This window comes from Somniosus microcephalus, chromosome 3, assembly GCF_052327205.1.
Source record: "Somniosus microcephalus isolate GS21.2 chromosome 3, FLI_Smic_1.0, whole genome shotgun sequence".
In the NCBI taxonomy this organism is placed as follows: Eukaryota; Metazoa; Chordata; class Chondrichthyes; order Squaliformes; family Somniosidae; genus Somniosus; species Somniosus microcephalus.
The window spans coordinates 297,407,150-297,421,343 of record NC_140989.1 but is presented as its reverse complement, the minus strand read 5'-3'; the positions used below and the strand labels follow the sequence as shown (position 1 = coordinate 297,421,343).

General features: G+C 44.5%; 1 protein-coding gene across 1 annotated transcript in view; it reads left to right on the top strand.

Moving 5' to 3' along the window:
• Positions 1-1,344: 1,344 nt before the first annotated feature.
• scp2a (sterol carrier protein 2a) overlaps positions 1,345-14,194 on the top strand; it is a 206,450-nt gene continuing 193,600 nt past the window's right edge. Inside the window, exons 1-4 of the mRNA XM_085982811.1 lie at positions 1,345-1,449; positions 10,188-10,245; positions 11,891-11,962; positions 13,522-13,653. Coding sequence (XP_085838937.1) covers positions 1,399-1,449; positions 10,188-10,245; positions 11,891-11,962; positions 13,522-13,653 — 313 coding nt within the window. The 5' untranslated portion in view covers positions 1,345-1,398. The remainder of the gene's footprint in view (positions 1,450-10,187; positions 10,246-11,890; positions 11,963-13,521; positions 13,654-14,194) is intronic.

Genomic DNA, 14,194 nt, shown 5'->3' with positions numbered 1-14,194 from the left:
GAAGATATTAGGAGGGGTGACCAAAGGTTAGGTCAAAGAGATGGGTTTTCAGGAGGTTCTTGAAGGTGCAGAGAGAGGTGCAGAGCGAGAGAGGTTTAGGGAAGGAGTTTCTAAGAGTAGGACTGAGGCAGCTGAAGGCTTTGTCAGCAGTGATGGGCCAAAAGGAAAGGGGAATACAGAGAAGGCTGGGGTCACAAAAGCTGAGCATTCGGGAGGAGATATAGGGCTGGAAGAGATTGCAGAAGTAGGGTTAGGTGGAGTCATGGAGGGACTTGTGAAAGTGTACAAGAATTTTGAATTAAATCCGTAGGGGGCGTGGACCCAGTGTAGGTTAGCAAGGATGGGGATGATGGGTGAGCAGGACTTAGTGCGGGACAGAATATGTGTAGCAGAGTTTTAGATAAGCTGCAGTTTGTGGAGAATGGAAGGTCAACAAGAAGATAATTCGAACAGTTGAGTTGCATTTTAATTGGTCCTCCCTAACGTGAATTTTGCACTCAAAAAGCAGATGCGACAGGGACCAATTTCTCCCCCACTGTCTACGGTCACAGAATCCCCACAGTGCAGATAGAGGCCATTTCGGCCCATCGAGCCTGCACCGACACATATCCCACCCGATCCCCGTAACCCTTACACCAACACATATCCCACCCTATCCCCACGTATTTAATCCCCCTAACACTAAGGGTCAATTTATCATAGCTAATCATCCTAACCTGCACATCTTTGGACTGTGGGAGGAAACCAGAGCATCCCCACGCAAACACGGGGAGAATGTGCAAACTCCACACAGACAGTCACCCGAGGCCGGATTCGAACCTGGGTCCCTGGCGCTGTGAGGCAACAGTGCTAACCACTATGCCACCGTGCTCCCAGTCATGGGAGATCAGCTAGAATCTACATTAAATTCAGAGCAGAAGTTCAGTTACTGATTTCCACCAGCAGATGGTACTCAAACAATGCAGAAATATATTACAGTAAACCTCTTAATCTTTGTTAAATAAATGGTGAAAGCAATATAAAAATGTATCTTATTTCAGCTTCCTTCATGATCAAATTAAACTGAATACTCATAGATTGTAATGTACTTAATGTTGTCATAATTTCCAAAACAAATAAAAATGCATTAAGTCCCATTTTACGCAATTCAAGCCGCCAATATGCAGAGGATCTGAAGTTCGCAATTCCTGTTGCACAACCGAAATTTAAAACGGGGATAAATCTTATTTAAAACGGCGGGCAATCAAACTGTATCATGTATTTATGAAATGTGCATTGAAAACAGTGTATGAGGCTGCCTTGTCGCAAGGTGTTGTGTGTGTTGTGTTGTGCAGCTTTAAGGGGCAGTGCTACATAAAGCGAACCTTGTTCCGGGTAAAGGTCGTTCTGGTAGGAAACATGGCAGCCGTCAAGAACAAGGTGTTTGTGGTGGGAGTGGGAATGACCAAGGTATTTGTGGCATTTTACTGTAGACAAAACGGAGGAGATTATTTTGCGCACGAGTGGTTTGGGGTGGTATTGGTTTGCTGTAAAGTGACTGACATCCGTGGGTTGTCTCCCAGGCTGAAGCCTCCCGTGTGACTCTTTAAATGTGGGTTATACTGTTTACTGTGTCGCAGGACCAGCCAGGGGTGCTCCCCTGGTGACCGAGTAAACTCAGTGCCCCACAGACCACGAATGGTTCAGATTTGATCCCAGGTTTGTGCTTGTCAGCTGATCGCAACACCAGTGTCATTTGGTGCTGTACAAATTGGCCTGTCTGTCAACTGTCAGCTTTGTATGGTCCAGCCAGTGTTTGATGACAAAACTCAGTCCCCTCTCCTCTCAGTGCTGCTCGTTGTTCATGGGAGTGGTCTGGTTACTGCAGCCTGTAAGTGGGAATTATTGGGAGAAAAGGAGTTCCCAAATCAGGATGGGGTGTGTGATTTGGAGGTTGTGATGTTGCTGGTCTTGTCCTTCTTGGTGGTAGACTGGGAGGTGCTGGCAAAGTAATCTTTATGCGTTCCTGCGGTGCATCCTGTCGCTAGTACATGGCCCTGAATTTGTGGTCATTACGACGGCGTACTCAGTGGTACGGTGTCATACCGCCTTTGCTAAATCCCGAACTTACATAAGAACATAAGAACATAAGAAATAGGAGCAGGAGTAGGCCAATCGGCCCCTCGAGCCTGCTCCGCCATTCAATAAGATCATGGCTGATCTGATCCTAACCGCCAATCCACTATGACAGGACTATCTCCTGAATCTAACAGCATTAGACACACGAAAACAGGAGCAGGATCAGGCTACACGGCCCCTGGGCCCGCTCCGCTACCCACAGGGCCATGACCTATCCGAACCTAGACTCATGTTCAAATTCCTGCCCGCTCCCCGTAACCCTTAATTCCCTTTTCTACTAGGAAACTGTCTATTTCTGTTTTAAATTTATGTAATGATGTAGCTTCGACAGCTTTTTGGGGCAGCATATTCCATGGACCTACCACCCTCTGAGTGAAGTAGTTCCTCCTCATCTCAGTTTTGAAAGAGCAGCCCCTTATTCTAAGACTATGCCCCCTAGTTCTAGTTTCACCCATCATCTGGAACATCCTCCCTGCATCCACCCGATCCAACCCCTTCATAATCTTATATGTTTCAATGAGATCGCCTCTCATTCTTCTGAACTCCAATGAGTAGAGTCCCAATCTACTCAACCTCTCCTCATATGTCCATCCCCTCATCCCCGGGATTAATCGAGTGAACCTTCTTTGTACTGACTCGAGAGCAAGTATGTCCTTTCTTAAGTATGGACACCAAAACTGTATGCAGTATTCCAGGTGCGGTCTCACCAATACCTTGTACAACTGAAGCAATACCTCCCTATTTTTATATTCTATCCCCCTAGCAATGAAAGCCAACATTCCATTGGCCTTCTTAATCACTTGCTGCACCTGCATACTAACCTTTTGAGTTTCGTGCACCAGGACCCCCAGATCCCTTTGTACTTCAGTACTTTCCAGTTTCTTGCCATTAAGATAATAACTTGCTCTACGATTTTTCCTGCCAAAGTGCATAACCTCACACTTTCCAGTATTGTATTCCATCTGCCAAATCTCTGCCCACTTACTTAGCCTGTCTATGTCCCCTTGCAGGTTTTTTATGTCCTCCTCACTCACTACTTTCCCTCCCATCTTAGTATCATCTGCAAACTTTGACGTGTTACACTCGGTCCCCTCCTCCAAATCGTTAATATAGATTGTAAAGAGTTGGGGACCCAGCACTGACCCCTGCGGAACACCACTGGTTACTGATTGCCAGTCTGAATATGAACCATTTATCCCAACTCTCTGCCTTCTGTTAGATAGCCAATCCTCTATCCATGCCAGAATATTACCCCCAATCCCGTGATTTTTTATCTTAAGCAATAATCTTTTGTGTGGCACCTTGTCAAATGCCTTTTGGAAGTCTAAATACACTACGTCCACTGGTTCACCTTTATCCACCCTATATGTTACTTCCTCAAAGAACTCCAGCAAATTTGTCAAACATGACTTCCCCTTCATAAAACCATGCTGACTTTGTCCTATTAAATTATGATTATCCAAATGTCCTGTTACTGTCTCCTTAATAATGGACTCCAAAATTTTACCTACCACAGATGTTAGGCTAACCGGTCTATAGTTTCCAGCCTTCTGTCTACTGCCCTTTTTAAATAAGGGTGTTACATTAGCAGTTTTCCAGTCTGCCGGGACCTTTGCTGAGTCCAGGGAGTTTTGGAAGATTATTACCAATGCATCCACAATCCCTACCGCCACTTCCCTCAAAACCCTGGGATGTAAGCCATCAGGTCCAGGTGATTTATCCGCCTTGAGTCCCATTATTTTACCAAGTACTACTTCCTCAGTGATTTTAATCGTATTTAGCTCCTCCCCCCCTATAGCCCCCTGCTTGTCAAGTGTTGGGATATTCTTGGTGTCCTCTACTGTAAAGACTGATGTAAAATATTCATTCAGTGTTTTTGCCATCTCCATATTTCCCACCATTAATTTCCCGGTCTCATCCTCTAAGGGACCAACATTTACTTTAGCCACCCTTTTTCTTTTTATATAACTATAAAAACTCTTACTATCTGTCTTTATATTTTTTGCTAATTTACTTTCATAATGTATCTTCCCTTTCTTAATCAATCTTTTTGTTATTTTTTGCTGTCTTTTAAAGTTTTCCCAATCCTCTATCCTCCCACTAGATTTGGCTACCTTCTATGCCCTTGTTTTTAGTCGAATACTATCCTTAATTTCTTTACTTAGCCACGGATGGCTGTCTTTTCTTTTACACCCTTTTTTTCTCAGTGGAATATACTTTTTTTGGAATTTGTAAAATAACTCCTTAAATGTACACCACTGATCATGTATCGTCTTATCCTTTAACCTATTTTCCCAATCCACTTTACTCAATTCCGCTCTCATACCTTCATAGTCTCCTTTACTCAAGCTTAGCACGCTTGTTTGAGATACAGCCTCCTCACCCTCTAACTGAATATGGAATTCAACCATGTTATGGTCACTCATTCCAAGGGGATCCTTTACTAGGACATTTTTAATTAATCCTGTCTCGTTACACAGGACCAGATCTAAGGTTGCTTGCCCCCTGGTTGGTTCAGTTACATACTGCTCAAGAAACCCATCCCTAATACACTCAATGAACTCATCCTCAAGGCAGCCCTGCCCAATTTGATTCGTCCAATTTATATGATAGTTAAAATCCCCCATAATTATAGATGTTCCCTTATTACAAGCCTCAACTATTTCCTGATTGATACTCCGTCCAACCGAGTTGCGACTGTTCGGAGGCCTATATACTACACCCACTAGTGTTTTTTTCCCCTTATTATTCCTTATCTCCACCCAAACTGTTTCATTATCCTGATCCTTTGACCCAATATCATTTCTCTGTATTACAGTGATTCCTTCCTTTATTAACATAGCCACCCCACCTCCCCTTCCTTCCTGCCTGTCCTTCCTGATTGTTAAATAACCTGGTATGTTTAATTCCCAGGCATTGTCACCCTGCAGCCATGTTTCTGTAATGGCCACAAGATCATACCCATATGTAGCTATTTGTGCCTTTAACTCGTCTATTTTGTTACGAATGCTACGTGCATTCAGATAGAGAACTTTCAAATATGTTTTGTGACACTTAGTTCCTGCTATTGCCCTTTTTATTACTTTACCTTTTACTCCACACCTTCTACCCCTTCCTGACACGCTCTGGTTTTTAATTTCCCCACTGCTACCTAAGTCTATGACCTTCTCTGTTGTCATTTGTATTATTTGCTCTCTGGGAACCTCCCCCCCACTAGTTAGTTTAAAGCCCTCTCTACAGCCCTAGTTATATGATCCGCCAGGACTCTAGTCCCAGCACTGGCCAAGTGAAGCCCGTCCCAACGGAACAGCTCCCTCCTGTCCCAGTACTGGTGCCAGTGTCCCAGGAAGCAAAACCCATTTCTCCCACACCAGTCTTTGAGCCACGCATTTAACTCTCTTATTTTATTTGTCCTAGCCAAATTCGCTCGTGGCTCAGGTAATAATCCAGAGATTATTACCCTTGTGGTTCTGCTTTTTAATTTGGCCCATAGCTGCTCAAACTCCCTCAGCAGAACCTCCTTCCTTGTCCTATCTATGTCGTTGGTACCAACATGGACCACGACAACTGGATCCTCCCCCTCCCACTCCAAGTTTCTGTCCAGCCCAGAGGAGATGTCCTTAACCCTGGCACCGGGTAGGCAACACAGCCTACGGGACTCTCGCTCTTGGCTGCAGAGAACTCTATCTATCCCCCTAATAATACTATCCCCTACCACTACAACATTTCTATTTACTCCCCCCTCTTGAATGGCCCCCCTCTCCACGGTGCTGTGGCGAGGTTGCTCATCCTCCCTGCAGCCCCTGCTTCCGTCTCCACAGGGAGTAAGAAGCTCGAACCTGTTGGACAAGAGCAACGGCTGCGGCTCCTCCAACACTACCTTCTGGATCCCCGTACCTGCCTCACTCGTGGTCACACCGTCCAGTCCCTGACCATGGGCTACATCTGAATTAATTAACTTCATAGGTGTGACCACCTCCTGAAACACAGAGTCCAGGTACTTCTCCCCCTCCCTGATGTGTCGCAGTATCTGAAGCTCAGACTCCAGCTCATCAACACGGAGCTGGAGATCCTGTAGCAGCAGACACTTGTCACAGATGTAATCACCGTTAGCCTCAATGGGGTCTACCGGCTCCCACATCTCGCAACAGTAACACATCATCTGCTCCATTCTATGTAATTAATTATAATTTTTTTTAAATTTAATTAGATTAAATCAATCCCTCTAAATTACACCAGTTTAATGGTTAACCAACTGTCTCCCTTACAGCACAGACCCTAGAAAAAAACCGCCGAATTTAAGCTTGTAATAAAAAGAAGAAATACTCACCAACCAATCCAAACAATCACCTACCTGCTTCCTGGTGACGTCACTCTTGGATTATTTTTTACCTCTCTCCTCTGCTGTTGATTTGGTACGCCTCTGGTCGCTGCCGCTGGCTTTTATGCCGGTTATAGCTCCTCCTCCTGACCTCGCTGCTCACTCCTAGGTCCGATGCTGGTCTCGGGCCTCTGGTCGCTGCCGCTGGTTTTTATGCCGGTTATAGCTCCTCCTCCTGACCTCGCTGCTCACTCCTAGGTCCGATGCTGGTCTCGGGCCTCTGGTCGCTGCCGCTGGCTTTTATGCCGGTTATAGCTCCTCCTCCTGACCTCGCTGCTCACTCCTAGGTCCGATGCTGATCTGTCAAGTTCCGACTGCACATAGGCTTCACTGCCTCATAAAATGACCGTGCTGGCGAAAAGTTGGGCTAATTGCCCTCCTACTGCGAGGTAATTACGCTGAAAATATTTAAGTCTGGTGTAAACAGGTGCAGGAAGTCTGTTGTACAGTGTAAGGGGGCCGGTATTCTGGTTTCATTAACTGTCCATTTTCTTTACAATCGTTTTCCATTTGGTTAACCCTAACAGTTTAATGTTGATGGTTGATTTAGTTAATGTGAACGAATTGCGGTGTTTTCATGCACATATTGGATGACCAAGGCAGTGACTTTAAAAAAAAAAAACTTCCATAAAAAGAAAAATAAAGAGAACTGGTACAAGGGGACGAAATGAGAATGTGGGGATAAAAGTAATAGACAACTAGCATCATTTCACATCCCCCTATATCCAAATTGTTATCTGGTGCTGTACATTAGGTAAATATGTATGTTGAATTATTTGCCGGAGTTGGACTGGGGTGGACAAATGTAAGAAGTCACACGACACCAGGTTATAGTCCAACAGCTTTATTTGAAATCACAAGCTTTCGGAGCACTGCTCCTTCGTCAGGTGAAGTGGAGAAATGCATAAAGACACAGCTTATATAGTCAGAGAATCATGTCAGATGTTTACAGGTAACCTTTCCAACTGCCATTTATCGCACCTCGGCAGAGAGATAATCACAGCAGTCAAAGGTGTGAATGGTGTCCAAACAGGTCAGTCAGGGAAACATTACATCAAAGAACAATGAGGTGGGGTCACAAGGGGTCAAATATTGCAGATGCTGGGGTCTGTATGAAAAACAAAAAAACAGACAAAAAACATTTTTTTTGGCTGGAAATCACAGCAGGTCCGGCCGCATCTGTGTAGAGAGAACAAGCCAATGTCGACTCGAGTCTGGATGACCCTGCATCAGGTGGGGTTACATGTAGCGTGACATGAACCCAAGATCTCGGTTGAGGCCGTCCTCATGAGTTTTTGTCTTTTTTTGTTTTTCATACAGACCCCAGCATCTGCAATATTTGACCCCTTGTGACCCCACCTCATTGTTCTTTGATGTAATGTTTCCCTGACTGACCTGTTTGGACACCATTCACACCTTTGACTGCTGTGATTATCTCTCTGCCGAGGTGCGATAAATGGCAGTTGGAAAGGTTACCTGTAAACATCTGACATGATTCTCTGACCATATATGCTGTGTCTTTATGCATTTCTCCACTTCACCTGAAGAAGGAGCAGCGCTCCGAAAGCTTGTGATTTCAAATAAAGCTGTTGGACTATAACCTGGTGTCGTGTGACTTCTTAGAATTATTTGCTGCCATTGGATAGGTGTAGCTTTTTATTTTAAACCATGGACCTACCTATTCTACACCTAAATGTCTCAACACCTCTTTTGTGTAGAAAATACAGTTTGTTGACTCTGAATATTTGCAGCACCCCTGATATAAACCCTTTTACAAGTGGCCCTATGTAGACTTTCACTTCTATGTCCCACATCAAACAACGGGCATTCTCATTTATTAGAAAAATATATAATTCCAAAACAGTTACTTTTAGAAGGTATTCGATTTGAATAACATACACTTTAAAAAAAAAACTCTACTAGATTTTGTATCGCAGGAAACCCTTTTCAGATCTGTTCAGCGCACCTTAAACACTGGCTACAGTCGCCTAGGGTTTCTATGTTAACCAATTCAAAAATAAAATTATCCCATCAATCTAATAAATAGGTCTTACATTGTGTGATAGTGATATTTCCAACATAAAAAGTTTGCTCAATGAGCACTACATTGGTCGCATTACCCGTTTACCCAGAATTTCACTTAGGGAGTATTGGATTGGCAATTGGCTAAGAGTCAGGAAGTGAAAGGAGCACCGCCCCACGTGCTCCCATATTCGCATACACACAGCGCTGTGCTCCTGGGCTCCGTGGGGCACTACACTGCACACAACTCTGCAGCGTTTGAAAGCAAGTTCCTGCAGGGGGGATCGCACGAGGTAAGTGCGGATTTCCTTGCGATGTCGGCGGCGTACTCCTGAGCTTCGCCGCCGACCGCCAATTCAGGGCCATTGTAACCACTGTGCAATGGTGGTGGGGGAGTGGATATTGAGTCCAGTGGTCGAAGCATCGATCAAGTGGACAGCTCCGACCTGTATGGTGTCGAGTTTCTTGACTGTTGCAGCTGCACACAGACAAGTGATGAGTATTCCATCACACTCCTGAATTGTGCCTTGTAGATGGTGGAGAGGCTTTGAGAGGTCAAGAGGTGAGCCACTTGTCACAGTGTACCCAGTGTCTACCCTGCTTTTATAGCTACAGTGTTGATGCGGCTGGTCTAATTAAGCTTCTGGTCAAAGGTGATCCTCAAGATGCTGATGCTGGTGGACTTGGCGATGGTGGTACTGTTAGATCAAGGGCAGGTGATTGGACATTTTCTTGTTGGAGATGGTCATTACCTGGCACTTGTGCGGTGTGAATGTTAACTGCTACTTCTCAGTCCAAGCCTGGATGTTGTCCAGGTCCTATTGTAGGTTGGCATAAGCTGCTTCATTATCAAAAGGGTTATGAATGGAGCTGAACTCTGTAGAATTGTCAACGAACAGTCTCACTCCTGACCACCTGATGGAGAGGTCATTGATGAAATAGCTTTAGACGGCTGAACTAAGGACACTGCCTGAGAATGTCCTAGAGCTGTGACGATTGGCCTTTCACAACCATAACCATCTTCCTGTATTTCAAGCATAATTCCAGTCACTTGGGGGTTTACCCATTGACCTCAGTTTCTCTAGGGCTCCTTGGTGAATCACTCAGTTGAATACTACTGGATTTTCTGCCCCTTGGCTATGAATGTATGGATAGTTTGTTCACTATGGACTTAAAGAAGATGACTTCCTGATCCCCCACCCATCCCTTACCACCAATATCCTCCTGTCAATATAGGACAGTAGTACTGATTATAATACAGCATGCGGACCTCACGAGATCTGCTGTACCATGTATCACTGGGCCTCTCTTCACAACTTGCCCAGCTGTAAAATTTTGTCGGGATTCAGCATCATTCCTTCTCCACTTATTGTCCAGTTCCAGAACAAGTGAATGCTGTAAAGAAGCAAAGGTGATCCCAGCATACATCAATCAAATGAAAGGGCTCTATTAGAACTATAGGTCTATAGTTTTATTGGAACTATATTCATCCTGCAGCTTTTAATGTTTTCCTATCCTGGAGAAATGCCTAGCTTTCACTTGGCGTATGACCAGGTTGATGCATTTAAAATTAGTGTGTTGGCTCATTGCTGAGAACAGTCTTCAAGTAAGATGCGGTTAAAATTTAGTGAAAGAAAGTGTAATCCATTATTATTTTTTCCACTAGTTTGAAAAGCCTGGGGCTATGGAAGACCTTGACTATCCTGACATGGCTAAAGAAGCAGGTATCAGAATAATTTAGATATTTTAATTTCTGACCAAGTGTTATAATTTTACTCATTTGAAACCAGAAATCTTGCACAAGTAAAACAAACGTAGTGATCCACGAGATACCGATGTTTTAAAAGCAGGGAATTTCACCTGAGTTTACATGAAGTTTAAAAATTTGGGAAATGAGAGATGGCCACCAAGCTAGTCATTCAGAATTGGTCCCTAAGGCAAGTTCAGGGATTTGAGCTTCATGGCTGCTTGCTTTCCTATGGTTCTGGGATCTGGCTCGATAATATTGGGTGGTTAGCATGTAGCATGGACCAATCATAAAACCAGGTGGAACTCTACATTGATCCATTTGTACAGACATAAAGGGGGAGAAATTCAGTTGGCTGCGCCACCCGTTAGCGCCTTAAGAGGGCGCTAAGTGGGTCGCAAGCCAACTGGTGCCCGGGCGCGGCACTGCCCACGCCTCCCACTAAATTCCGCGGGACACTAGTGGTGGCGCTAGCCGTTAGCGCTGCACCGCCACTGATGACATCATCGGTGCGCACAGCGCCCAGCTGACGCCCCGGCCGTGATATTTGGCAGCGCCCCCTGATTTACCGCCGGATGCTATGTCCGACCGGTTCAGGGGGGCCTACCTGCGGCCGGGGAGGCGCAAATTAAAGGAGAGGTGCGGGGCGGCCATTTTTGTTGTTGGCCGCCTGCCAGCACCTGCCTGCGCTCCTGTCCCCGGCCTCCTGAATCCCCCCCCCCCCCCCCCGGCGGAGTGCCGGCTGCGTTCCAAGAGCCCGGCACTTCTCCTCGGTGCCGGGCTCTTTTGCCTGCACTCGCAATCCACGGGGGCCCAGCTAGGCTCCAGATCGTGCTGCACAAGGCCCCTCCCCTTTAAGAAGGGGAGGAAGGCCTGCAATACTGCAGCGCGACACGCTGCGGCACGTTGCGCCACAATATTCAGTCGCAGCGCCCCAAGAGGGATGCGGGGCGCTTCCCTTTGGGGCGCTACGACTCAATTTCCGGCGGGCGGCTGTGAATGCTTCCGGGGCGTTACTTTTAGTGCCCTGGCGAGGCTGGTGCCCCAAACGGGGCGATACTCAATTTCTCCCCCAAAACCTTTTATCAATAAGATATTTAAAAATGAATGTATAGTAAAATTGGTTGCAATTAAAATAATTTAATTTTGGGGTTCAGACCTTGCATTGCTAAAATCTAGGGTGTGTGGATCAGGCATTATATTGGGGGGGAAGTCTGATTAAGTCAGTAATGCAGAAAGCATCTGTATGAGTGGTTGGAAAGCCCAAACTGCTTGTGGCATGTGCCAGTTGTGCTCTCATGAGTCTGCAACTGGCGGCATGGGAAAAAACACTTCTGAGGTGGGTTTCTGTGTCTACAGAGGAACTAGTACTTCCTCCCTTATATTACAGCACTGTGCCGCTGGTGTAATATAAATGCAGTGGTAGGTTCTTGTATGCAAATAATATTTTGCTCTTGCTATTTGATATGAATCCCACTAGTGAGATCATTTGTTTCTATTCACTCTGTCACCCATTTCTTGATTAACACCCGCTAAATAGATTGGTGAGACTAACTTATTTGAATTTGAGAAACAAATTATACAGAGCAGAAAATATAATTCATTATTTTTTCCCACTCTAGCTGAGAAGGCGTTGGCTGATGCTGGTATTGCATATTCTGCTGTGGAGCAAGCTTGCGTGGGCTACGTGTATGGTGAGGGACTTCATTTAGTTCTTTTGTAGCTTATCGATGTTTGGGGAGAAATGCCGGAGAAGACGGGGTTGTAAAATGCTCTTTCTCCTCCCTTCGCTCTCCTTGTGTTAAAATCAATCACAATGGTCATAAATTTCCTCGGAGCTGCTCCCACTCTGCCGCTATAGCTTTGCCAGAAGTACGGTGGAAACCCTATTTACACACGTAAATTGGCTGCCGCATTTTTTACATTGCAACATACTGTATGTGGAGCACTTTGGGATGTCCCAGATATAATAAGGTAAAATCAAGTGCTGTCCTAGGCAAAAAAGCAAAGACGATTCTACTAATCTAAATGTTTGCTTGAGTGTTCTAATAAGAGTTAGTTTTTGGTAAAATATTCACTGAATTAGGTGAGTTTTACTTGTAGCTAGTGCAGTGACTACAGTTTGAAAGTATTTCATTGTCAGTGGGACATCCTGAGGTTGTGCCATATAAATGCAAATCTAAATCTGTGAAGTATTGATTATACATCAGTTCCTGTTGGGATGGATGCAGTGGCTCTTTCTATGTTCAACTGAGAATTGAATCCAACAGACTACTTAGGTTTTGTTTTAGGTTTCTTTTATTTACGATAATATATTTTGTGTCAAATGAGCATTCTACAAACTAGCTACAGGTAAAACTCACCTAATTCAGTGAATATTTTACCAAAAACTACCTCTAACTAGAACACTCAAGCAAACATTTAGATTAATAGAACTGTCTTTGCTTTTTTGCCTAGGATTTTACCTTGTTATATCTGGGACATCCCAAAGTGCTTCACGCACAGTAAATTTCTTTTGAAGTCCAGTAATTTTGCACATTTCGATGTCCCATAAACGGTAGTGTGATGAATGACCAGTTAATGTATTATGTTATTGTTGACTAAGGGAAGAATGTTGGTCAAGGCATCATGAGAACTCTATCTTTCTACAAATAATGGCATGAAATCTACTATAGGAGCCACCCGAATCACTGGAACAGAAAGGCAAGTCCTTGGGTTAACATCCCATCTGAAGGACAATGCCTCTGAATCTGCAGCTCTCCCTCTGTACTACATTGAAGTGTCAGCCTAGATTTTGTATTCAGGTGTGGCTTGAATCCACAGTTTTCTGACTCGGGTAGAGTGCTATCAACTGCAAGCATTTATGGTACAGCACATCTTACCTCTAGATGCTTACAGTAAATTATCAAAAATTTGCACATTCTGTTAATATGTTACTTATTGGCATTTGACAGAGTCGGGGTCTTTGCTTGGTTAGAACATTGGCTTGGGAGACGGGGGGGCGAGACGGGTATAGACAGTCTATAGCTGTGCAGGATCCTGATGTGAGTAAGGTTTCTAGTCAAGGGGTTCATTTGGAAAGTGGGGATTCTTTTAGAAAGTGGGTGGCTATGAGGAGAGAAGGCATTAGGTGAAATGACTTAATTACCCCTCTTTTATGCGTAATGCTTTTTTAGCTTTAAATATAGTTTATGGTAGGCTTGATTAACTCCAGGTCTAGGAGTAATGGCTTTCTGTCGTCCTCCTTATGAAGGTGATTCAACTTGTGGTCAGCGTGCAATCTACCACAGTTTAGGAATGACTGGAATACCCATCATTAATGTCAACAACAACTGCTCCACTGGTTCGACAGCCCTATTCATGGCCAGGCAGCTGATACAAGGAGGTAAGTCAACACAGCATAAATGTTAAATAGGGTTTGTAAGACCCACCAGAAGCCAAATCAAGTATAATTATAATGAGCTGCTAAGCTGCATTTTAAAATTGAATGAAGTGCCTGAATTTACCTGTTTCTGATTGATTGACATGAGCCAGAATAGCAATTCAGAAGTGAGCTTCTTGTAAATGAGCAAATATTAAACAGGACAGAATCATTCCTTGGTGGTTATTATTGCCATATTAGTGAATAATTTTGTACTTGTTCAAATAACATTAGATATCCTGCTCTCCCCCTTCTCAGTGAGAACTATGGAGAAAAGACCAGGACAATCTGTGGGAAGAGCAGCAGTTGCAGCACCTCCCAATGGAGAGGGAAAATCAGAGCGGGTAGTCGGTCTGATTGCTCCCACCTCCTAGCAGCCAACTAAGGGTGGGGTGAGGGGCCATCAATTAGGGTTTCCTCACCACCCCCACACCCTTCAGGCAACAGAGGTATGATTCCCGGTTGATTGAACAGTGATAACTCGCCTTGTAAGAATTTACAAATT